The sequence below is a fragment of the Rhodnius prolixus genome, unplaced genomic scaffold (assembly GCF_049639745.1).
Source record: "Rhodnius prolixus isolate KJV_2025 unplaced genomic scaffold, Rpr scaffold_8, whole genome shotgun sequence".
NCBI classification, from domain to species: domain Eukaryota; kingdom Metazoa; phylum Arthropoda; class Insecta; order Hemiptera; family Reduviidae; genus Rhodnius; species Rhodnius prolixus.
The window spans coordinates 16,454,532-16,481,319 of NW_027411593.1; the positions used below are offsets into that span (position 1 = coordinate 16,454,532).

Here is a 26,788-nt window from a genome sequence, read left to right on the forward strand (position 1 = left end):
TAATTTTGCGACCACAACTGCTGAGGTGTGAGCTGGTGCGTTGTCGTGATGGAAAAGGACTTTTTTGTGGGCCAATCGTGGGCGTTTTTCTTGCAGCTCGGTTTTCAAACGGTCCAATAACGATGAATAATATGCACCTGTAATAGTTTTACCCTTTTCCAGATAGTCGATGAGGATTATTCCTTGCGAATCCCAAAAGACAGTCGCCATAAACTTTCCGGCCAAAGGAACGGTCTTCGCCTTTTTTGGCGCAGATTCCCCCTTGGTAACCCATTGTTTAGATTGTTCTTTGGTCTCAGGAGTGTAGTGATGTATCCATGTTTCATCCTCAGTGACGAAACGACGCTTAAAGTCCTGCGGATTCTTCTGGAACAGCTGCAAACCGTCCTTGCAACACTTCACACGATTTCGTTTTTGGTCAAGCGTGAGCAATCGCAGCACCCATCTTGCGGATAGCTTTGTCATGTCCAAATGTTGATGCAAAATATTATGTTCCCGTTCATTCGAGATGCCCACAGCACTAGCAATCTCACGCACCTTCACTCTTCTGTCATCCATCACCATATCATGGATTTTATCAATGATTTCTGGAGTAGTAAGCTCAACAGGGCGTCCAGAACGTTCAGCGTCACTTGTGCCCATATGGCCACTCCGAAAATTTTGAAACCACTTATAAACTGTTCTAATCGAAGGTGCAGAGTCACCATAATGTTTATCAAGCTTCTCTTTAGTCTCCTAAGGCGTTTTGCCTTTCATAAAGTAGTGTTTAATCAACACACGAAATTCTTTTTCGTCCATTTTTTGAAAATCACTCGACTTCCTCGATTCAAACGAATGCCAAACACAAAGAAATAGACCGATCTGGCTGAAACTTGGTGTGTGTTCTTCCAAGAGATGCTACTAACTAAACATAACCTCGATACGCGCCAGTGGTGCTATCTCTCTGACTTTGCACGGACTTTTCAAACGACCCTCGTATATTACCATAATTGCAAATAATGAATCCTTGCTAATAAACCTTCGAATTGTTTTATAATTTGTATTTAAAAAATAAACAAACAAATGTAATTGAGCATATGAAGGTCATATATTAACTATGAAATAAGTTTGTTAGATAACAAGATGTTAATTGAATTAAAATTTGATCCCATTTATTTTTACGGCTTCAAAAATCATCAATTATTTGGATTGGTGATCATAAAAAAATCACTTACACTATCAAGGTGGCATTTTTGTAAAGGTGGCTTCTGGAAAAGGAGTGTTTAGCCTATGATAATCATGATGATACGTTTGTCAGGAATTTCATGTTGATTGTTTTTTGCGACTGAAAGTTATCGATAATTCCCTGAATATTATATTTGCAATTGGCAGAACATTTTTACTCATTAATTCAATTAAAATACATTTCGTCTTGTTCGTGAGTATTCATTAATTATATTTACTCACATTTTGAGTACGATTGATTCAATTAAAATACATTTCGTCTTGTTCGTGAGTATTCATTAATTATATTTACTCACATTTTGAGTACGATTGATTCAATTAAAATACATTTCGTCTTGTTCGTGAGTATTCATTAATTATATTTACTCACATTTTGAGTACGATTGATTCAATTAAAATACATTTCGTCTTGTTCGTGAGTATTCATTAATTATATTTACTCACATTTTGAGTACGATTGATTCAATTAAAAAAAAAAAAGATATTGAATGATCAAGGTTAGCTCAATGTTTAGTGTATACTAGATTCCAACGCGGAGATCGCGGGTTCACTTTGATTTCTAGGAGCTTCTTACAGCTCACTATCCAATGATGGACGAGAGAACATTTTACGGAAACCGACAGTACACTGTAAAAAGCTCCGGTGGCCATGTTGACGCACCTTAAAGTAAAAAGATATTGAATTTAAATTTATTATGCTATTTTAAGAATAATCAATAATGAATGCATGAAGATAAAAGATTTTTAAATAATCTTTCCTTACTCTTTTCTGTTGCAGCATTGGACAAACTTGGATTCCGACAATTAATTGGTCAAAGCGCTGTAGAACCGGTCCAATTAAATGTTGCGTTCGACATTGCAAGTCTCGTCTTGTATGGTTGTCAAGCGTTACCAATACGATTAAAAATTTTATTGGACAGACTGTTCAGCGTATTGCAGAGGGATGAAGTTGTACAGGTACTTCGGGGATTTGGTTGGACCCAAGAAGACTACGCTAGAGGTTACATATTGCAGGTGTGTGTTGATTTTATTTTAAATAATTTCTATTTAAACTTTCTGTCATTGCTTTGTTTTACTCCTTTTACTGTTGCAGTTTTGCCAACTTTTCCCAATTTATAGAGTAAAAAGTGAGAGAGATTGTTCAAAAATTTAAATTATTAATGCTCTACCCTACAAAATTTACTCAATAAAATTCAATTTAAAAAAAACAAAACTGTATTTATTATCTTAGCATTGTCATTTGTATTCATCAAGAACCATCGGAGCAAGTATTTCCATATTCCAATATTGTAAGAGATTCCGCTCAGATTGGGATGGTAATGATGGCCAATAAAACTGCGGGTCCGTCCAACCGATGAAAATCTACATCACACTCGCCTCGGGATATCTGTCGGGAGAATGAAATTTAATCAACTTCTCTCTTGCCTCGGACCTCTTCTTTTATTATTGACGAGAATTACTGATTTGTATCGTTATTATTATTTTTTTATTTATTAAATACATTTTTTAAAATTTAAATTATATCTTAAGAAAATACCTTTTTTTTTAAACATATATTTTTATTAAATCATTTTGTGAAGTTACTAGTCTATTCTCATAAATAAATAATTGTGCTAAGGCTCAGCTTCGCACTTTCTTCGGTTCATGTCCCACTTGAAACCAGAATTGACTTTGTTTTCCTTCCCAAGTATATTTTCACCTTAAAATAATTAACGAAAGAAATTGCATAAAACATTTTTCTATTTTTTTAAACATTTCTCAACTGAATTAAATTGTTTTAAGTCACATTATATCTTAATCCATATTAAAAAAAAAGTTACATTTGGTCAAATGGATTCAACATAAGTTGAGCAACTGTATTTTTCTCTGCATTTCTCTTTCATTTACCTTTATATGGACAGAGAGAAACAAAAAAATGAGAGAAGTTACACAATTTCTAGCCTTGAATATGGCTTTGAATTTCATTCCAGTGAATTATGCACAATTTGTAATTGCAATTAATTCGAGAACCTCCATCATATACTGATTGTTCTTCCTATTTTTGTTCCTTTTAAGAGCACATTTTCTCTCTATGGTATAATAAGCATGTAGTCTGCTTACTATCAATAGCAGATAGAGATCGATTAGTGTTCACCGTAAATATACTTAAATTTAAATAATTTTGAAAGTATTTGCGATAATATTTAAGCTGATTTAATATTTGCACTTATTTTTTTAAGAAGTAGGTTTAATAATTGATTTATTTTATTTGGTTGTTATATTTATTTTTTTTTCTTTTTCTGACGCATTCTCAGTAACAAAATGATTTTATTAATTTATTATATTATTTATTTTTTTTTATGAAAATACTCATTTATATGGCTTATCCTGCACAAATTATTTTTTATAAATAAGTAAATAAAAGAAAACTCTGACTCATATTATTTTGGAAATGGAAATATAGCTTTGCCAGGAAAAATGTCGAAAACCATTTTTGAAAAATATTAATAATAATACAATTAAATAAAGTAAAATCAGCTTAAAGAAATTATGGGATTATATTATTATATTATTATTATTATATTATTATGGCATTATGGGAAATTTATAATTTAATCTCGGATGTTTATACATATACATATATTAATATATAAACATCGATAAATGCTGTACTATTATTATAATTATATTATTTTATCGATCAGTTTAGAACCGAACAAATAGATTTTATTTCATTCGTATGTTTATGAGTCAATTCAATACTCTTTTCTTTACCAAATTATACATTTAGCAGAGAACACACAATAAAAGATCGAATAAGATGAATCTCTCAATTATATTTAGAAAAAGTTAAAGACAACAAATCTATAACGTATATCAAAATAGGTCTTAATATAGTTAAACCAGCTACATTATACAGTTATTATTAGGAGCATGAAATTAAAAAAAAAAAAAAACAACTAAGACTACGGAAATGACAGCGCATGTAACGACGTAAATTAATGACTAAACCGCATTAATCCATAAATATTTGTCTTCCAATCATTAACATCATAAACTCCACCCTTTGTTTACTTTATGAATCATCTAAAAGTTTAGCCACGCAGAGGAATATACAAAACTAGGGTGAGGGAACCTGGATTGGACGGATGATGATTGTTACGATGATGGCGTTTCATGCTCTTGTGTTTACCAGTAAATGATTTGCTTAAAATGCAACATTTTAATCATATAGTTTAATTTAGAAAAGCGAAAGGGGTTCATTATATACTTACTGGTTTTAATGTTGGAGGAGATGAGGAAATTTTCTTGCATTAATAAAGTAAGGTGTAGAATTAGCTCATCTGAGACATAGTGTTATTTTCCCATAAATTTCACTGAAAGAAGAACTATGATTAACATAAAAACAAAATCATACAGATAACATAAGCAAATAATATAAATACCTATAAAAGGCAAGAGCTATATTTTTAATGAAAACTAAATTACATCACTACAAGAGCGATTAAATGAAAGCAAAAAATGGTTATTACATTAAGGAGTTAGGATTTAATGGTTATTAGGGTGAAGTAGACATGATAAAAAATAAATAAATACGGAAATGTCCTTAAAAAAAAATAAATTATTTGAATTTAAAGAGTTGGCAGATTGCTATAAATGTTCTGCACTTCGTCTCGCCAATTGAATAGAGATAAACTAAGATTTAGGTACAAAAGAAAAATAATACAGTAATACAGTAGACTATAGTAGGCACCATGGCCAAGCGGTTAGAGGCGAGACCTGTAAAGCTAATATGTATTGTGGTACTGGGTTCGATTCCCCGGTCTTAGGCCTTGGATTTTATTTAATGGTTAATAAAAGAAATTTACAGTAAAGTATGTTTGCTAGTCGCCTTCCGTCCACGGACACCTAATTGGTAGTTAGACATAAAGCCCGCCTGAAAAAATAGGCAATTACTTTACAGACCTATAGTTATTGCCTTAAATAAATATATAAACACAGACAAAGCTTTAAGGTTGCTAATTAAATATGTTCCCCATTCACATAAAATATCAAGTGGAATCGATAATTGCTTTGCGACAATTTTAATGGTTTCTTTATGTTCTCTCGTTGCAGACAACACTGTTCCTCGTCTTAAGCTGTAAGATGCTCCTAGGAAAAGAAAAATCTGAGAGCCAACAGCTGGATTTGAATTCAGGATTTCCGCGTGGGGGCATCTAAGCATTAGCTAATCACTTTCGCTGTTGATATTATTTCACCCATTCGATTCATTGGCCCAAAACCTATCCAAGAGTATTGTAGGTCCGGTTGTTTTAGGTAGCAAACACGGTGTAAAGATTTTGGCCCGAACTGAGAAGATCCTTTGGTGTGTTAAAAACCATATTATTCTGGAAACAAGGAGGCCAATCTCCAGGGTTTTCCATGAGTAGTACGAAACGGCTTCTCAAATCTTGGTGAGGTTGCAATAAGTGAGTTTTGGTTCTCCGCGGCTAGAGGAGATCGCAATTAGTGAGTTATATCCCCTGGCCTATTAGAGGATTTACCTATTAGATTAAGTAGGGTATGGTACAATAGCCTCGCGGCTTGTAGTGCCTTGGGTTATTAGGATTCTAATAATGATTGTAAAATAACCAAATTTTGCGTAAATAGTTCATTAAATAATCGCTTATTATTGGTTACAGATAACCAGAAAGTTAATGAACCAAACTAAACAAAGTAGTTTATTGGGTGACCTTGTATTTGGTACATGTAGACAGACATTCACGACATTTAGAATGGAATCAATTTATTTTATTTTCATTTTTTCCCCCCTAAACATGGAAGGAGATAGGTTTTATTGTCAGTTAGCATAGTTGGGAGAACATATTTCCAAGGTCCGCAGGGAGAACGGCACATCAATACACACAGATATAACGTGTGGGCACCCGTACAGGGACGTTCAAATGACAGATGTGGTCGGCATGACGCAATGTGATTGACGCATTCACAGAAAGGTCATCGCGACAACCTCTTGACTTACGGCCACTGTCCTCATATGTACATTTCAATATTTTTATTTTTTCCCAGATTAATTGTTATGTAAATAAATATTGCAATAATCATTGAAATCGTATTATCACAGTAGATAAATATAATAATATAAAAGACCCACCAGAAATAGATATAATTAATTCTAATTAAGAAAATAATAAATAACTAATATTTCAGTTTTATACGTTTACAAAAATATTCTTTAAAGTGAGAAATACAAATTGCAACATCTCTCTGAGAGTTAATATCTTATCTTGAGCTTCGAATCTCTCAGTTTTTGCAAGTTTTCTTGGGTCACTAACTCCTTAGTCAATAAATCAGTTGTAAAATTACAATTTTTCAATTTTACTAAGTACATCATATACGTTTTACGAATGAATCCAGTTCGACTAATATCAGTAAATTTTACTCCAGTATAAAATCTTACGATTCACGGAGTTGTTCATTTTTTCAAACTTTGAATTGAAAAATATTTAATTAAAACCTCCTCAAAATTTCCACGAACAAATTAACTTAGTAAAAGTAATAACTAAATATTTCAGTGCACTTCCGGCTTCCGACAATGTTCTCTCGTCACAACACTGTCTATCCTAGGAAGAAATTAAATCTAAGGACCAGTAGCAGGATTCCAATCCGGGATCTACGAGTTGGTAGCTATTGGAGCTATAGGATCCTGAGTTGGGACAATTTTTACGTTCAAGGGACAATTGACAAAGGTTATTCTCCATTCAAGAAAAGTAAGCTTAAAAACAGTTGCTTTACCTCCCTTTAGTGAAACCACTTCTGCGCCATTTCTGACCAATTTTCAATTTTTCTATTTTTTTTTATCTTTTATTGTAATTTACCACTGCAACAGTTGTTGCAACAAGCATATATGGTGAAAGAGAAAAGAAATAAAAGGAAATCATGAATGGAGAAGGCACCCAGTGGTCCCACTCCAGTAACGTGCTTTGCTTGTTTAAGAGAAGATCACGAGGCCATCTTCTCTTCAGTCTCCTTAGAGAATTACCTGGTAATGTGGAGGAAGATAGGTGTCTATAAGAGAATTAGGATGAGCTGCTGTAGAGGAATGAAATTTGAAGAAACGAGTGTTAGCAAGATCTGTAATGAAAGGGATTTTGAGGTCATTATGGATAGTGAGGTTAGGATACATAGAGCGGAGCGTTAAGAAGTTTTTGAAGTACGTATTTTTGACACTGTAATGCCTGGAGGCGTAGTGAGTTGGAACGCTTAGTCGATCCCCACATATTTCGATGCCGTACGACCAAATAGGTCCGCAGTAACATTAGATCTAAGAGTCTTTTGTTATGTAGGTTAAGTTTCGAACGTTTGTCAAGTAGTCTGGCGAGAAGTTTTGTATAGCGTTGGTTAGTTTCTTGTTTTTTCAGTCTAGTATGGAGATTCCATGTCAACCGTTTGTCTAGGTGCAGTCCAAGGTAGCGTAATTTGTCCACAGTTGGTACAGGAGTTTGGTTCAAGATGATAGGAGGTAGGATTTTCTTTACCAATTTAAATATTATTTTTTAAATCTGCCGCAATTGAAATTTAATAAAATGTTAACGAATTATATTTAAAGTAGCAACTCTTGTAAGTACCAAGAAATATGTTTTTTCAATGCTAAATAAGGGAACACCTAAGGATTGGCTTATTTCATACTCGAATTACCTCTATTATTTACATATTAAAGATGGGCAGATTATCATTTAAGGAAGAAACAAAAATGAATTGTAGGTCTGCGGTTGTCTTTCTAACCAGTCTAAATAACAGCCAAACCATCTAGAGAGGTTTCCCTAAACTATCATTAGACCGGCGGCATCAGAGAAGACATTAGAGGCGCTCTCGTCTCCCCCACTTTTGCTACCTCTCTAATTAAACCTTTACCAAGTAGTATACATCCTGAAGGTATCTTACTCTTCCATTTCTTTTTTTTTAAACGACTGAGAGATCTAAATGTCCCGTTTATCCCAAACGGCCGTAGAAACCAGTGCTCGCAATTAACCGTTTACCAGATGACAATCATCTACTAGAGGGACAAAAAATTCTTTTCTTTTTTTTTTATGTATACATGTATATAACAGCAACATTGGATGCTATTATTACCACACAGTGTGAGTTTAGTAAGAATTACACACTGCCTGTTATCCCTCTTTCTAGATTCAAACAGCAACCGGGGAAATTGGTCAATTTCCTGCGAGATTAGGAGACCAAACTATCAATATAAAAAGTGTAGTCATTAGGATGCATTGTTCTTCATAGCCTGCCCACTATTTAAGGGGTGTTAAAGGAAATCTATGTCCATTATAAGGGACAAACGTTCCACTCTGGTTAAACATCATTTCTATTATTCTCATGGTTTGTAGAAAATTCTATGCAATTTTCATTCCATTTTTCTATAACTTCACTAATGTTATTAAATGATGCTGTTTAAAGGAGAAATGGCTTAAACATATGTTAAGTTAACAAAAAAAATGGAAACAGTTCCAAATTGAGGCTATCAAGGCAATTTCTTGACTCTAAAAAAAAGATCTCTGCCCTCCTCGTCACCGTTAAACGTACAAATTACCTGTAGGACTTCTGTAAAAATTTGCTACATCTTTTCAACAGTTATTAAAAATAGCAGATCCACACATTTATTCTCCAAAATTTTGTATCGTTTTTAAGGAAAGAATATTTAAAAAATACAATTTTAATGGTTACATCTCGTTACTTTAAAATAAGAATTAAGAAATATTTTTAATTTTAATATTTACTTCAAAGTAAAACCATTTATCTGGTCCACAATTTGTGCTACCTTCCGTCCTACAACGGTACAGCAAACGAAAGCGACTGAAACTGTAACATCCACAGGATTGCTGAAACTCTTATTAACATTTCAATTATAATAGCACATTTTGTAGGTTATTTATTTATTATTCTATTTGTTTGACAGCCAAAATAAGCTGTACAGTCAAACAAAGAAATTTTTTTTTTTCAAAACAAAAAACAAAGTGATATATTTATTTAAATATTAATTACTATTAATATACCCAAACGTCACAATCAAAGAAACAATCGAACGTTTAACCTTAGAGGTTAACAGTTTTTGTATAATAATTATTGATTATGTAAAATTATAATTGATTAAAGCTTGGCCAAAAATAAATTAAAAAAAATATGACTGAAATTGACAATAATATCTCTTTCTTGGACGCATGAATCAGTCACTGAAAAAAATCTGGTGTTAGCTTTTATGCACTGAGCGTTCTAGCATACAAATTTTCTTCAACGCTAAGTATTTATACTTAATTTTAACCTGCATTATAGAAGTTTGTAAAAAACATGACACTGAAACGGTACTGGTTCAAACTTAATTGTGAATATGAGGATTCAAATCGTAGGAACCATTTTCGAGAGAGCCTTGGAGATTTATGTTACTTCAGATTGAGGAATTTTATTCAAACAAATATAACCATTCTTATCAGTACACAAAAGATAACTCTGTGAACTATACAAAAATGGGGGAGTAAGTTCATTCTATCCTTTTGGAAGGAAAATAAAATTTTTCGTGAAAATATTTTGAAAAAATAATTTTTTATTTATATATTTGTAATCAATCATTAGGCGGTATTTAAATATTAATTTAGTTTCCATTTTTTGAGAAAATCTCTGAATTCTGGAAAATCTATTCAGCAAAGAGGCAGTTTTGGTAAGCCGATTTTCTATAAATTTGGAAATTCTGTCTCAAATTTGATTTTTATTAAGATTATAAAGGTTGCAAAGCAGTAAAGTTGACAGTAATAGCACATTAGAGAGATTTCTTACTATTCACTTCTCCTAGAATCGAATTTTAATTGAAAAATGTTTTAAAGTTAAAGAAAAAGCAGTAAGAGAAACGAAGCGACAGATCTGTTGGATTGTGAAGGCACTGCGGGAGACTTCGTTAGCCCGGAGCCTTATTTTGGGGTCTTCAGGAGTGTGGCCATCAAACTATGGGTGCACAGTAGGTCTCAAGAGTGGTGGTTGGCCACTAGGGGGCAGAGACAGGCGAAGGAGTTCATCACGGGCTATTCGCCAAGGCTGACTGCAGAAATAATCCGTCAAGGCCGTGGGACTATAAAGATAATTGTAGGCCTATTAACCGGCCACTGCAGGCTCAGAAAACACATCTATCGCATGGGCCTGGCAGATGATAGCCTTTTGTAGGTTCTGTAAGGAAGAGAAGGAAACGGCACTGCGTTGTGTCAGTGTGAGAGGCTTGTCTGGCTAAGGATGTTACTTCTCGGGGAGGAAAAAACCAAGGCCTGAGAGCTTTACCCAAGAGTCGCTCTCCAAAATTAAGAATCTGATTAAACGGACGGATCTGGAGGGAGAGCTCTTCTAAAGCAGTGGGAGATAGATCCATTGGGCCTTTAAGGCCGCCCTTCTAGAATCTAATCAAATTTAAAAAGAATAAAAAAAGGTCGCAGGAAACTGGTAATACCACCGAAAAGCGGTATTCTCGGTGGACCGATTTATACCAAAACCTTATTTTTTGGCACCATTAGTTGATACCTAACTGAAATATCAAATTTCTACTTTCTGCGTTTTTTTCGATTTTGATTTACGGTGAAAATGAAGGACAGCGAGAGAATAAATACGTATCTCCCTTTTTCGGATTCAGGAGGCCTCAAAACAGATATTTTCGTTCAAAAGTCAAATTCGAAAATCTGCAAGAAAGCAATACCTTCCACATACCTAGTAGAGTTAGAATGAATATCAGGTTGAGTTGTAATAACCCATTAATAAGGCAATTAATTTTTATATTAGTTCGTTATTATTTATTTTATTTTGTTTAAGGTCTCCTAAAGATTGAAGATTGGCCGATCCTTTATATTCTATTCATTTTTGTTTTCTTTCAGTTCTAGAGCGACTCGAGGGACAAATTATTTTGAACATTGTAACCCTTGTACATCTTCATTCAACCATGTAGGGTTTTCAATATAGGGTTTTTTTGTACATTAAATAGCAAAGTATTTTGGGCTGAGCATTGATTAGACTGTTTGGGGGTGTTTTGATTGTAGGATGAGTTGTGCAGAGAGTAACTAGAAGCCAACGGTGGGTTCTTCTGTGTTTGGTTGAAATACCTTTGGCAATAGAAGCCTGTAGCCACCGGGCCGTGAATATCTTTAACAGCAGAACCTACTCTGGTGCTGGTGGCTAGCATTCTGTCTCTATTCGGTCCATTCTCTTATTGGCTGCCGTGAAGTTTTCTAAACCGCACTCAACCGTTCTGTACAAAGCTAGCCCACCTTTCTTACTCTTCTATTATTCTTGCAAACAAAATTTCAAAAACTGTTTCCTTTTTCTTCAACTTTTCTGCTTTAACTTAACTTCTCGTTTTGAATTGCTAATTATTATTCCAACAGTTTTATTCCCTGTTTAATTATAAATGTATCGCAATTTCAGAAATTGAGTTTGATTTTGAATACATTTATAAATGGGAAGAGGGAAAAGTTATTTTAAATAAATAGACAGATGTCTGGTGTGAAACATTCACATGAATGTCTATTACTGCAATTTACATAGTAATTTTTTGTTTGTTCGTTTTTGACACTGTTTTATGCGGAAAAAAAACAACCAAACTCGTTTTTTGGCGTTGGCTTCCGCCATACAGCCAGCATCGTCTAGGTGCTTATCACTAGAATATCACTCTCCATTCTTACTTATAGATATACATTCACTTCACTCATTCATCCCTCTACTACAGGGATGAGCAACACGCGGCCCGCCAAGCATTTCTAAAACTGAATTTATTTTATCGACTTTCTCCCATCAATATATTGTTATAAAATTAATTATAATAAAATGGTAGTACATACTAATCCGAAATATTTTTTTATGGCGAGTTACTTGTCGACGACGTTTTTAAACATGCAATACGAACGCGCCGCGTCTGCGCGATTTTTTTGTGACGAGATACACACTTGTCGGTGACTTGTTCAAACATGCAATACGGACGTTTCGTAAATTATTAGTAAGAGTTAATCTATGTGCGGCCCCCCCAAAAAAAATTTAAATTTAAATTGGCCCATTGATTAAAAAGGTTGCTCACCCCTGCTGTACTATATACAACTATTTACATAAACCTTACAACTAATGGATGGATCAGTACTCTATATTCCTGCCATCCTTATAGCCTAACCAAAATTAAAATCACGTAATCCTTCTCTAATCATTTTCTTCCATTCATTCTAATCGGCTATAACTTTTTAAATACATTCATATTTCTTTGCTAGCTCTGCTACAGATTTAAGCACATAGATGTTGGTGGAGAATATTATGTCCTCGTAGCGAAATGGTGCATCTATCGTGAATACCTGTATAAGTCGTCAAACATTCGTTTCCTTTCTATTACTACATAGCGTGGACATATCATTATTATATGTTTGAAATCCTCCTCCTCATTGCAATCTACGCAAAGAGGAGAGAGGACCTTTTGTTGATCCTGTGAAGATACGATCCACACACCGCTAAATTGGTTTTACCCAAATTTGAATCTTTTCTTGCAGTATTTAATTGCTATTAATATTACACAGATGATGAAGCTGTGCCATTAAACCTAAATGAAACTTTAGAGACAAATTTAACCTCATTTCCATTTACAGAACTGCCTCAAATAGCGTTTTTTTTTTTTTTAAATTGTGTCGAATAAAAGATGTTGAATACAATGAACGTACAACTTATTGAAGATAATTTTTGGAACCGTTTAAATAATCAAAATAAAAAAAGAGAAAATTGAAGAATTGATTTTGTGAAATTAGCTAGGCTCTACGCTGGTACTGATTCAAATTTTCAAATTGTCAAATGGTTTTATTTGTGAGTTATCCGGTTTGTTACACAAACAAATATGTAAAAATCTTTTTTTTTTTAGAACTCTGGTCACATTAAAAAGGATATTTAGGGTGTGAAAACATGAAATTGAAAATCATATTAGTGAAACAGGCTTTTTTTTGGTTTTGTTTTGAAAATGGTTATCTTTGGAAACTTTGCTTCAAATGTGGTACGGATATCCTCTAAAACAGTGGTTCCCAACCTGTGGTCAGCGGACCATCAGGTGGTCCGCTAGAACTAAAATATGGTCCGCGAAACATTTTTAAAATAATAATATATTTATTTGACATGCGGCTTCGTATGCGGCCACGGCACGGTGAGCGCGACGTCGAGCGAGCTTAGAGTCCAGGAATCGACTAAAACCAAATGATGATGTGCGTTTAGCTCTGAGTAATATCACCAATCCCAGGATTACCCATTTTGTTAAGAAAATTCAAGCTCAAAAAGCACATTAATATAACTGAAGACATAATCACAATGTTAATTGAAGTTTATTTTCAAAATCTAAAATTAGTTTATTGTGATATTGAACCTTGTGGTCCCTGCTAACAACAAAAATATTAAAATGGTCCTTGGTCATAAAAAAGGTTGGGAACCACTGCTCTAAAATATAGTAAAATAGATTTATTATTAATTTTGCCCTATAAATTTACTATTATTAAAGCAAAGTAATCAATACTAACTATCCTATTGGTTCTTTTCTCTTGCAACATTACGTGTAAATATACGTACATTTTGTTTCTGTTTATGTCACGTTCATAATAATTGAATTTGTATGGTTGCGGTTAAGAGGTTCTGGAACTGAACAAGTTATACGTTATTGGTTATCTACAGAGAGAACGGAGTTGTTGGACACGTCCTCATGTTTTCTACAAAAAGCAACCCTATTTCACCCCTTTGGGAATGTTAGATAATTGTATCAGCCATTAAGGGCTGTACATACAAGGGAGTAAAAGGGGTAAATGATGATCTTGTTTCTACGGTCGCTCTAGGGCACAATACCCATAACCCTTCATCCTCATTTTACAGTTTTCCTTTTACAACCCTTAAAATCAGCCCCTTTACCTTGAAACCAACAAGGCCGTTCATCCAGTAATTTTCTGTAATTTAAACGTTCGGACAAACAAAACTTTTGACATCCAGTTTTTTTTTTTAACTCACCTTCCAGCCGACTTTTGCTGATTTTATTGGTTATGTGGTTGAGTTAATTAAATATTAAAATAGGGTGCATATATTTATATTAGCATTTATTGATTAAACTCCTCTTTCCAAATCCTGTTCATCTTCAACATCATCCTTGTCATCTTATCGTATATGTTGTTGCCAATTTAACATTCTTAACATCTTTGTAAAGATATACATCGCAAATATGCAGAAACACTTTTATATCTAGCTTTAAAAGAATCGTTGTTTTTTATTGGTCATAGCACACATGTTCATTGTACACCTGACCGGATGCAGACATTCATCCACCGTCAGAAGTAAATTAATTAGTTTGGTGTAGAGATTTCGGTTTTACTTAGGTTTCCGTCTCGCACTACACTTACTGACTAATCGAGACGAAAACATAAAACGAAGTCTTTACAACAAAATGTTTAATCTACTTCTGATTAAGAATCTGATATCTACTTCTGAAGGAAGAAATCCGAAACCGGTCAGTATTTCTAAAAAAAAATCCTACGACAGCTAAATATCAACGATATGATTCCAATTCTGCAGATCTAACCTTACAGTCATCCCTCAGTTATCGCGGTTAATAGGGACCAGAACCGACCGCGATAAGTGAAAAACCGCGAAGTAGAAGTCACCCTCTCATTTTTAACATACGTACATTTTTAGTGTATGTATAATATCAATAAGTGTATATGAAATCATATAAGTGCATATGTTATCGTTAGAACATTAAAGAATAGTTTCAAACGTGTAAATAAAATATTAATAGTATAAATAACATGCATAAAATAATGTATAAATGATATTAATATGATACGTGTGTGTATAGCCATACGTAGATGTAACTAAAGTGTACATACTGTAAATATGTTTTTAGAACTCTTTTATTTAGATTTTGAATTGTGTGGGCACTTCCTGCCTTCTTGGAACCTAGAAATAGGGAGATTCGTATCTTTTCGGACAGCCAGGCTGCACTGAAGGCTCTTGTATCCTTCAGAATGATCTCTTCCCTGGTTTGGGAATGCAGGAAGGCCCTAGATCTACTGGCGCGGCACAACAAAGTTCGGTTGGAATGGGTGCCGGGCCATGTGGGTATTAAAGGGAATGAAAAAGCTGATTATCTGGCCAGGAATGGAGCTAACACTCCTTTCATCGGTCCAGAGCCTGTCCTGGGGATCACCAGGGGTTCGGTTCGTGCGGCTCTCAGAGATTGGATCTGGAGGGAGCATGAAAAGGACTGGGTGATGTGTCCTGGGGTTAAACACAGCAAGACCTTGATGCCTTGGCTGTGTAAGCAAAGATCCAAAGAGACCCTGTGTTTGGGCAGAAATAAGATTACTCTGATTACAGGCCTATTCACGGGGCACGGTAGGTTTAAAAAGCATCTGTGCAGGGTGGGGCTTATCAGCTCGGAGCCGCTGTGCAGATTATGTCAGGAAGAGGAGGAAACGGCCTCTCACCTGTTGTTCGATTGCGTTGCAATCGAACGTTTGCGCTATGAAACCTTTGGAACGTTGAGGCCGAAGGAGATAGTAGCGCAAAAAGAACTAGTAGGGAAGGTCCTCAACCTCTTTAGGAGGGGAGGGTTCGCTTACTAGAACTAAGAAGGGGCTGGCACAATAAGTCTTTTGTGGCTGCAGTGCCATGGGGCATAGGTCCCGTCCCGTCTACCATCTTATCTTATCTTATCCTGCCTTCTGCTGGCGTGCGGCGGGCAACTTTCGCGCCATAATTCCTCAATTTTGAATTTTTGAACAATCCGCAATGTACTGAGGCCAAGATAAATGAACCGCGAAGTAGCGAGGGATGACTGTATATTTAAAATGAAACCATGCTAACATTAACGCTCGCTTAAGAATCAATGGCGGAAATTTGCGGGGAATATCCCAGGCTAACAATTTGGCTTCAACACTAATTTTTTCAAGCATCCAGTTTAAACAAAAGTCGTTGGACCCAATTCTGAGAAAATCCCCCCCCCCAAAAAAAAAGTCGGTGCAGTGAAATGGCGCACTTATGATTTCTTGATTTTGTTTGAAAGCTTAATAATCAGAAAAGCCAAATACTTGTATGAGAATTCTAGACTTTTCAAGATATTTCTACAGAATAAAAAACAGTGCTGGATGCCCAATTTACCTTCTCATAAATATGTTAATTACTTTCTTCTCCATTCTGTTTTTGTCTTTAAAAAAAAGAAAAGAAATAGGAAAAGTATGTTCCCATATTCTCCAACACAATCACAGAGTGTTACGTCAGAACGGTTTTTGGTTTCGCTCTATAAATACACCGACAATCTAACTATCCGCTGATACGGTTATGTCATATCTCATTTAATAGGAGAACTGAAGACTTGTACCGATTAGATGGACCAGATTAATCTCAAGCCAATTATCTAAGTAAGCAATTCTGTTTTCGCCAACTATTCTACCTAGTTTTCATTGTTTGCTAGCTGGAAATATAGTTTTAAGATGGCTTTTCTAAATAATATTAGTTCTTTTACTGGAATTGAAATCTGACGTGACAATGCTTGGTTGGCAATGATTTTGTAGGTATAGTTTGCAAAATATGGTACCGAAACTGGAACTAACTTAAAGAAGGGGCACCACTTCAGAGGTTTTAATAAAAATCTCGCTTTATTTTTTCTTAAGTTTCTATAATTTAAACTTGATAATCCTAGGCCATCCAAGGCTTCTTTTGGCCCTAAAATATAGCCAAAAGAAACCAAAAAAAATGGAGCAACGTGCCTCTTTGTTGAAAATCTCGTCCGTCTTCCCAAGCCAGAGCCCACTTAAGATTTACAGTAGTCTGAACAAATCGAATGACATCTTTTTTGGGGATAAAACCTAAGCGCCTTCACCGTCTATCTATCCTGACCAAAGTTCTTCAACCTAGCGCTCTCATAATCATATAATCCGTCATAAGTTAGATTGGTGTTTCTTTCTCCGTACATAAACTCTAAAAAAGAAACGGGGCATGTAGGTACCTTACTTTTTTAGAGGAGTATCCTTAACCCGTTGCCGCAATTGACGGCTATAGCCGTCCGATCTTTGTTGATATGTAGGCAAACGACGTCTATAGCCGTCGTGCACATTTTAATTAATAAAAAAAAGTACAGCGTTAGTACGAAGTGTACTAACGCATACACTTGTTAATTATTGAATTAGTAAAGCAAATGCGTTATAGCAATCACGACAGTCATAGCCGTCATTTGCTCTGGAAAGAGAAAAAATGACATGATGAGCAAATGACGGTTATGGCCGTCGAGAGTTTTTTTGGAAAAACCTAACACATATCACACTTAGACCGATCACACTCAGTCCGTGAACAGACAAGACAGAATACACATCAACCCTTTAATGATGTAAAATATTACTTTGTAAACTAGCCCTGAAGATGACCTAGTCCCTAGGTCGAAAGCTCGGCAGAATAAATCTATTAAGACTGAAATGGCAATTATTTTTTCATCCTATTGAAACTATGAATCAGTCACCAAAAAGAATGAACAACAATTAAGAGATAACTTTACTATTTCCACTGATTTAGCTTTTCTAACCACTCTATCAGGCTACAATGGCAGATAAAAAAAATATATTCATTCGTGATAGTGTGGAGACGAGTCAAAAGCGTTATAAGAGGTTGTCCAATTTTCTTTTTCTTTCCAGAGTACCAATCTCAGATGATCACTGTAAATCCGGCACAGGCAAAATGTTCAGAAAAAAATATATGAATTTTTCTCTTTAAATTTTCTGACAAAAAAGGGCACAAATTTTGAATTTAACTTCTATTTGTACTGTGCCCACTTGACGTACTAACTTTATACCGAGAACCCTTCTGTACCCAGGGTTCTCTTCACTTACTATTGAAAATAAAGAAAATTTACTAAAAATCTTGGAAACAGAAAGAGGGAGAAATATTAATGAGTATTATAAATAAAAATTAATAATTTAAAAAAAGGGGAATAGACAGTTTGACTTTTTTATTTATTTAAGCGGTCGTAATATTTTTATATGCAAATTAGATAAATATGTAACTATCTTCTAGTAATTATTTGCACCCATCTGTTTCATATGCGTATGTTTTTCTCTAGACTCCCTTTTATTAGCATATATTCACGCAGCTTCTATCTCCATAGAGACGTACAAATCTACTGTTCCCCCTGTACTAGACAGGCTAGTAATAAGTTTTTAGAAAATTGATGTTACTATTCTGCGGTTTGCATTTTTTTTTTTTCTCCTTCCCCTTACTTGATTCCACCAAAGATGAGCTTTGCGGTTTCTATCACCTCCTTCCAGCTAATACTTACCTGCCAGTCGTACATTATGCTCGGAGACCTCTATAATTTACCCCCCTCGGTATTATTGTTATGTAATGTATAATGTTTATCTTCTAGTATAATATCCAGCAAGCACCTCTGTCTTCTGTTTAGAATTTAAGAGGAAATGAGTTACCTTCAAGATAATCATTGACACATTCAGTGTCTCTTTATATTTTATTTTTTTGGAAAATTACTAAATTGCAAGGTTACTATGAGGTTGAAAGTGATAAAGCACTAAATTCATTCTGTATATTTGCGAATATTTAGATTTTCAATTCCAGTTTTATATTATTATAATATAAACTCGCTACATGAAGAAATACGATGAAATAATGAACATTGTTTTTTAAAATTCCGATTATAATATAAATTCAAATAAATTTACCGTTATCATTTGGTGGCTGCTACTGAATTTTATTTGAATTATTGCAACAATTTACATTAGAGGACGGGGAGTTAATCAAAATGGCTTCTGAAATAAATTATTTATTATTCCATGACCCCAAAAAAACTTCGCCATTTAATGGTGTTACATCTTTATTTTTTGAGAAATTTATTATAAATATAAAAGCTATGACTGAACCAAGTGCTTTCACACCTAAATTTAAGATATTTCAAAAAGTTGAGTTAATCTATTTGTGAAGTGAATGGCTCAAAAAATAATGCTATTTAGAAGTATCGACAATAGATTATATTTTAATATGCCTGATGTACAAACCGATTTTTTTTGTTTTTGCCAAGTTGTCATCATGCTTCATTCTTTAGAGCACTGGATGAAATCAGAAGCAGAAATTATGTTCCTCAAATTACAGAAATAACTTATAGCAGAACGATTCTTGACGGAAAATAACTAAATTACAAATTATGTTGGATATTGCAGAATACTGTAATAAGTGCTGTGAATATTAATATTCTGTAACCAGTGCAATATAGGTGATATTTCTGCAGTTTTCTTGCAAACAATGCAATAAATTTTACAGGTAATAAAAACTGAAAGTGTCTGTCTTAACTTTAAACAGTACGACATTATTCTACTTGCAAATGATGGAGAATGGAATTTACTGTATCAGATAAATGTCTGTTCTATCTAGTCAATATTAAATTAGGTAGAGAGCTGATTGCATCAGTAAAATATTAAGTAATTGCAACTCTCTTACTAAATCGTATCAGTTGGTAGTAAAAGTGCTGGAGAAGCAGCTTCTAATGCTCCTGCAAAAGATCCTACTATCTGTATCCATGCTCCATCTCCTGCTACTAGTTCGGATTCTAGAAATTACCGCATTAGTGACAGACTTCATGTCAAGATCCAGCGAATTAATAGTGGTCAAATTTCATTTCCAATTTAATTGCATAATAAACTTTGATGGGAAACTTGCTGAACAAGAAAATGGCGAAAGTTTACTCTGGCTGTAATATGACTTGTGGTCCAACAGGAAAAACAAATAAATAGAAATGAAAGAGGAAGATGTGCCTCACATCGAAGCAAAAAACAGAAAAACAAAAAGTATTAGCAGTTAAATGAATTGTGTAACGGATCCAAGATGTAGATAAATATGTAGGCAGATTAGATACAGATGGCGGGTTGAGGCATTGTCCTTTTTTAAGGCTCTCCTTCTTCCTTCTGGACTCTCTATCTCATTTTTTTTTTCTAGAAGACAGCATCTTACATGGCAGTAGAGAAGTTGGTTTGATTGTGTAGACGGTGGGAAGGCGATAAGCACCATTTCCTACTCTACTCTTCTCATTAAATTCTACTACTTCTTCTTCGTCTTCTACTCCTGCTAAGGTTGTTTGGAGAGAATACGAAGTCTCATTAAAGTGTTACTGGCCGTGGAGGTGGTTTCATATCTTAGAAGATGGATAATTTTGTCCTTCTTACAGTTCTCGTGTACTTCCCATCATTAGACTTTTAGTTTCCCAGGTGATATGGACGGCCATTTTGGTTCTTGGTGATGTCTGCTAGAAAGTTTTGGGTAATATATATATCTGGAGACATTGAAGTCTTATAGTCACATGTACCTCTCACGAACACCTGTAGTATCTATGTGTGAGTAAGTTAGTGAGTAGGTAAGTTTTTTTGTCGTAAAAACAAAGAATTGAAAAAAATTCAGTACTCAGTCGTTACAACTCGTGACTCTTTCTAACTCACAATTCACTCATCCAAAATTAAGTTCTGTACCCTAAAGTAGTGCATTAAAGGTTATCAAGTAAAATTCGATGAAATAATGACGAAAGAAATAGACAAGGGCCGAAATACTTCAACAAAAATATTTTAGGCCCACTATTATCGTGATACATCCATATTGTGCATCCAATAATCCACAATCTTTTAACAGACTCATCTTTTCTTTTGAGATGATTCAGATTCTCAAAATGTCTTACGTAAAGAGCCATTTTGCTCAAAAACATTGGTGCAAAGGTTGGTAAATTAAAATTAATGAAAAAAAGGGCACTAATATAAAGTTCAACATTTATATCTCATTTGTGGACACCGTCAAATGCTTGGGTATGAGTGGGTTCTTAGACTCTTATTTAAACTCACGAACTCTCCTCTTAGCTGCAATCTCTCACTAACTATAACGATTTATAAAACAATTTTATTACTACGGAATACCGGATAGAAGTTTTGGCCTAAACCTAACGTACTAATTTTTTTAGGATCTAATCCTTACAAACCAAAATCTCCCAAGCACCTCACCACGCACCCTAAACAATTATCTTCAAAAATTGTTTTCTGTTTTCATTACTATAATTATAATTATTATATTATTTAAGAAAAAGGTTTAATAACCTTATTCTTATATAACAATAATAACTTTAAAATAAACCAAAAGGAAGTTTATTGCCAATTTCAGTCATAATTTATTATTCATTTTGCCAAACTTTCAACCTAAGGACTAGGCCATCTTCTGGTCTTTACCGTTTGGCGCTCGTCTTATATTGTGAAGTGTTGTTCATTTTTTATTGGCGACTGATTCATTAATCAAAAAAGAAAAAGATTGATGCCAATTTCAGTCAAAATGTTTAATTTATTTACTTTTTTGCCAAGCTTTCAGCCTAGAAGTTGTTTTGTCATATGACGACTGAAGTTGGCAGTAGCCTACAATGTAACCTGAAGATGACAGTACAATCTGATTGGCGCTTTTTGACGGAAATAACTCTGCAAAAAGCTTTATTCTTCGCAGGATTCTTTTTATTAAATTTTTTATTCACATTTTTTTTTGTGATCCGAATCACCCTGGTCTACTACCTTAATGATCAAATCTGAAGTGACCTGCAGTTCTGTGGGGTTCTCTCTCTATCTCTATCTCGTCATTTGAGACGCCTGATCCGCTTAGTTCTGGTAGGAGAGGGCCTCCCTCCCCTCGAACCCAGCTAAAAAGTGAAACAATTTTGAATTAGTCACGGCTATATTGCTTACACACATAATAAACAGAATGCAAGCTTTTTATGTTCTCTAATAAACCATGAAATGTATGTCTTTCTAACTTTACTGGCGCTCTCTAGAAGAGATCTAGACTACGAAGAAGGGTAGGGACGTTAGTTTGTGTGTACCACAGGTCCTTCATAGCCTTAGGCTAGATACAGCATACAGTATCATCCCGTCTATTTATTATAATGCCTTACAATTTTTCTTTTTGTTGTATTTTTGTTTTTGACCAACAGTAACTACTGCACCTGAGATAACTTACTTGAATTATCAATGATTATTTTAATAAGCAATAGATCTTTCATTGATTTCTACTTCGTACTGTTTAATTTAGGGTTACATTAAACGTAGTTTAATACTTTAAGAATAATTAAAATGGTTTTATAAAAGTTTTAATTGCAATAATTGCTGGTTATACGACTGAAATAACTTAATTCCTGAATGAAAAGATTTACACTGACAAATAATCCGCGTTTTGGAATTACAGAGTTTTATATCCTGTCAAGTTTTCAAAATTAGAAAACTACATTCTTATTTTGGAAAAGAATTATGTAAATAATAAGTGGAAAAAGAAAAAAAAAAAGAAGAAAATCTGACTGGCCATAGTTTTTTTTTTTTATAGTTTAAGGCGCGTCAATATCGAAGGTTATTGGCGCCCGGAGCTTTCTTCCGTGCACTGTCGGCCTTTCCGGACAGTGCTCTCTCGATACAGATAGATAACATTGTATATCATCGGATAGTGAGCTGTAAGAAGCTTCTAGAAAGAGAAAATCTTAGGGCCAGCAGCTGGATTCGAACCCGGGATCTCCGCGTAGGGGTACAATACGCTAACCGCATAACTAATCCTTTCCCTTTTTGTATTATTATTGTTTTTACATTTATTAAAACTGGTAACTTCAAAACATATTAACTTTATGTATAACAGATGCATTATATAGTTCATAAAAATCAAGATATATTGAAGCCTAGAGCGGAGCCTGTTTGCTTCTTCCCCAGAACTGTCTCAAAACTAATGTATATGTAGTTAGAAGAACGAAATGAAGCTATTGTCAATTTAAGTCTTATTTTTTATTTTAAGATATCGACTTAGCAGCGACTAGTTTATCTTCAGTGTTTATACTGAATTACTGATAAGAGTCAGTCGATCCTAAGCCCTAGGACAGGGGCCGGCAACTTATTTTAAGTAGAGAGCCATTTCTCCTTAAATAATTTTAATAAATCTTACCAAGAGCCGCAAGGATGATAGTGTAAAGAACTCTGTAGATCATTTGTATTCACAAATTATTATTTTATGATATTTCAATAACATTTAAATCTTTTATATATTTATTTTCACAAATTGCAAACAAATAAATAATAACTAAACCTGTGTTTGAATGAAAATGGCGGCAGTCCTATATATTATGTACTGTATTTTAATATAATTCTATTCAAATTACTAACCTATCACATTTAAAATTCTTTTTGAGAAAATATCTTTACTTTAATAAATGAAACTTTCATTTGTTTCAATAAAATTGAAATATACAACATATTTTGTACAGGCTGAAGAGCCACAAAATTTGGATAAAAGAGTCGCATGCGGCTCGCGAGCCGCGGGTTGCCGACCCCTGCCCTAGCAGAATTTGCTACTACAACACTACAACCAAGATCTGCCACCAGCGACGGCTCCAGGCAGGCTCTCGCCCAGACCCTTTTGCACTCATCGCCGCAGTCCTCTTACTCATCAAGACATAATTAATGATGATGATATAGAAATAAACTTTGTAATTAACAACACACCTTCAATCAATGCTAATCAATATACATAAAGATGAAGATCATTTATTCCCTTTGTAGAAAGTTTAGCAATCAGAGGTTAGCTATACCAGGATTCCAACGCGGAAATCCGGGATCGAATCCAGCTGCTGGCCCTTATATATTTTTGTTCTTCCTAGAAACTTCTTATAGATTACTGTCCAGTGATGAACAGTGTTGTCCTGGAGGCTGGCAGTGCACTAAAAAATAAGCTCCAGGGCGCTAATAATCTCAGATGTTGATGCGCCTGAAAAAAAAAAAAATCTGATATACACACACGACTTAAATTCTGCTCCCGGTAGTTGTTTGTTTCTTAGTATCACCAAGAATTGGATTAAAAAAACTTAGGGTTTCACAGAATAAATTTTGATTAATCTTTTAATCCACAATCAATACTGTACAATAGTAAAGTTTCTGCTAGGAAATACCTGTATATTTCCTTATTCTAGTGAACAGTAATAGGAAGATTCTTGCCCAGGAAGTTATTTGTATGAGACATTGTCTTTTCATGATATGCGCTGAAGTCTAAAAGCTATGTAATGTTAGACATGTAATTTTCTAACCGACTATTTCGCCTGTTTCTTTTTACGAAAACAAATATTAAAGTAGCAAGTAATAATACTTCTTACATTCAATACTATGACTAATACAAAGTTTTTATTTTTTAAATTTGGCATTTATAATAATATATAATTACCTAATTATTATTATTATTATTAGAAAGAATAACAAAAACGGAAATAAGATTTTATTGTATTTTTCTTTGTTTAAATAGTCTTTATTGAAGTTAAAAAGAAGTATAACAATGTCTTTCCACTACTTAGCAAGACATGTATATATTGTATTTTGGATGGACAGATTGTCTGACCGCGGTCCACTATGTGGTATAATAAATCTGCGGCCAGGAAACATAACTAGAAACGGTACAGCATAAAACAATAATTAAACTGAAAAAAAGTAAAGAAAACTAAAAACCACAAACTATAAAAACCGCATTCACTTCTATAGTTTACTAAACTATTACTAATGTTAAGTTATAATGTAGGTAACTTAGCAGAAGATTATTAGACAAGAGGTGAGCCGGGTTTTTTGTTTGTTTGAAAGTATGTGTGTGTAGAAGAAGACACCACACTCTATTCTGGTGTATACACACATGTTGTCAATATTTATGTGAACTATAATACAATAATAATGGCTGTGGTAAAGATTTTAAGTAGGAAGACGGGTAGTATAACAATCAACTGGGGTGAGAGATTCATTTTACTCGACCGTTCTATGTTTTCAATCGACTAATAAGGATGAACTAAACAGAGCAGATGTCATTTCTGGTGTGTTATATCCTCTTATATACAATAGACTGTCTTCGAAAACAACCTTATGGAGGAAGAAGAAGAAGAAGACAAAAGAACTAAGCTTTAGTAGTGTGGCTTCCGTGACTGTGTTACAACCAAGAGAGGGGTGACAGAAAGGAATCAGTGCTCCTTATAGAAAATGAAGAACAAAGGGCGTTTGTATTAACAATCTTTACAAAAAAAAAAAGGAAAAAGGATATTATATGAGGATTCATTTCCTTTTTGTCTGTCGCTGGTGGGATCGCGTTATTAACAGTCTGTCGGTTATTAATTTAAAATTTTGAAAAGACAAGGACTTTTACGTATCTTTCCATAAAAATCTACCCGATTTGATAAATTCAAAAGTTTGTATTTTTTATGGTTTGAGCTCTGCGCTAACCATAGTTCATCTGAGTCTGTAAGGATCTCTTTCAGTTCAAATTCTGAGTTCATAGAATATCTTCAACAGCAAGTACCGCTTTACAGGGTAGATTTACTCGAAAATACTTTCTCTAATTTTTAGATTTAAATTTCATGTACTTTTATCTCTAAAACGGTTAAATAATATTCATCTAATCGCTGCACTGATCCATTCTAGAGAAAGGATAAAGATTATTGCCAATTTCAATCTTATTTTAACTCTCTTTTAGTCTTCTGTATTCTAATGTAATAGAGTAGATTCTATATTTTGAGTTTACACTACAAATATTCGTTTTAAAGTCCGCTCAGTCTCAAAAATTTAAAAATTAGTTTGAATCTCCACCGTAACTAAAAAATAAACCCAGAAAGTTGAAATTAGACATTTCCTCTGGTACCATAATAAGGTTCTGGTCAAACTAGGACCACCGAAAGAAACTACCACTTTACAAAACAAATCTTTAATTTTTTATGCTATCCTTGAAAATGGCTCCATCGATTCCCATGAAACTCCGTAAACTAATTATATATAATATATGGGCTAGTTCATCCTATAACTTTTATCGAGAACATCTTTCTCTCTTAGTTTTGAACAATTTTTTTTTATTTATTTATTTTGTAATTTACAAACTGCATACAGTTGTATACAGTCAGTAAATATGGAGAGAGTGATGAACTGGTGCGGGAGGAGAGAGGAGGAGAGAGGAGGAGAGAAACTACCCAGCGATAGCACTCTCTATAGGAGAGAGGGGAATGTGAGGAGGAGAGTGTGAGGAGGAGATACGAGGAGGAGAGAGGAGAGTAATAATTTAGGTCTTCAGCCTACAAGGAAGTCGCAGGGCCAGTGGCGATTCAGTCCGCGAGGAGTATTAGGGATGTCAGAGGAGGCAAGAGACAGTACAAGAGGATTAGAGCAAGTCGAGAGAGCAGTATGGAACTTTTGGTATTTAGTCTTGGCGAGTTGGTCTATGAAGGGAATGTTGAGGTCGTTGTGATGAGTGAGGTTAGTCACCGTAGAAAGGAGCGTCAGCTATCTGTCGGAGGAGTTTTGACTGAAATGTTTGTACAGTCCGTATGTTTGTAGGTTTGGCTGAACCCCACAGCTCTAGTCCCGTAAGTCCACATAGGTTTGAGAATAGTGTTGTATATTAAGCGTTTGGGTTCTATGGGCAATTTGGAGCGTCGTCCAAGTAGTCTGTAGAGCAGTTTAGCACGTTTCGTCATTGCTTGTCTTTTATGTCTAGTG

At 34.4% G+C, this 26,788-nt stretch overlaps 1 protein-coding gene and 1 long non-coding RNA gene across 8 annotated transcripts in view; one reads left to right on the plus strand and one right to left on the minus strand.

Moving 5' to 3' along the window:
* The window catches only part of LOC141450939 (zinc finger protein basonuclin-2-like), a 368,549-nt gene that overhangs the window by 328,618 nt on the left and 13,143 nt on the right, over positions 1-26,788 (plus strand). For all 6 annotated transcript variants that reach the window (XM_074121888.1, XM_074121887.1, XM_074121885.1 and 3 more), the window contains one exon: positions 2,002-2,237. In XM_074121888.1, coding sequence (XP_073977989.1) covers positions 2,002-2,237 — 236 coding nt within the window. The remainder of the gene's footprint in view (positions 1-2,001; positions 2,238-26,788) is intronic.
* LOC141450942 (uncharacterized) lies at positions 2,421-9,267 on the minus strand. Of its 2 annotated transcripts, none has more exons than XR_012456448.1 (3): positions 8,984-9,267; positions 4,478-4,579; positions 2,421-2,610 (listed from the first exon to the last, which is right to left on the minus strand). It is a non-coding gene; the product is annotated as an uncharacterized lncRNA (long non-coding RNA). The 2 variants fall into 2 exon arrangements; XR_012456450.1 differs by lacking the exon at positions 2,421-2,610 and adding an exon at positions 2,783-2,922.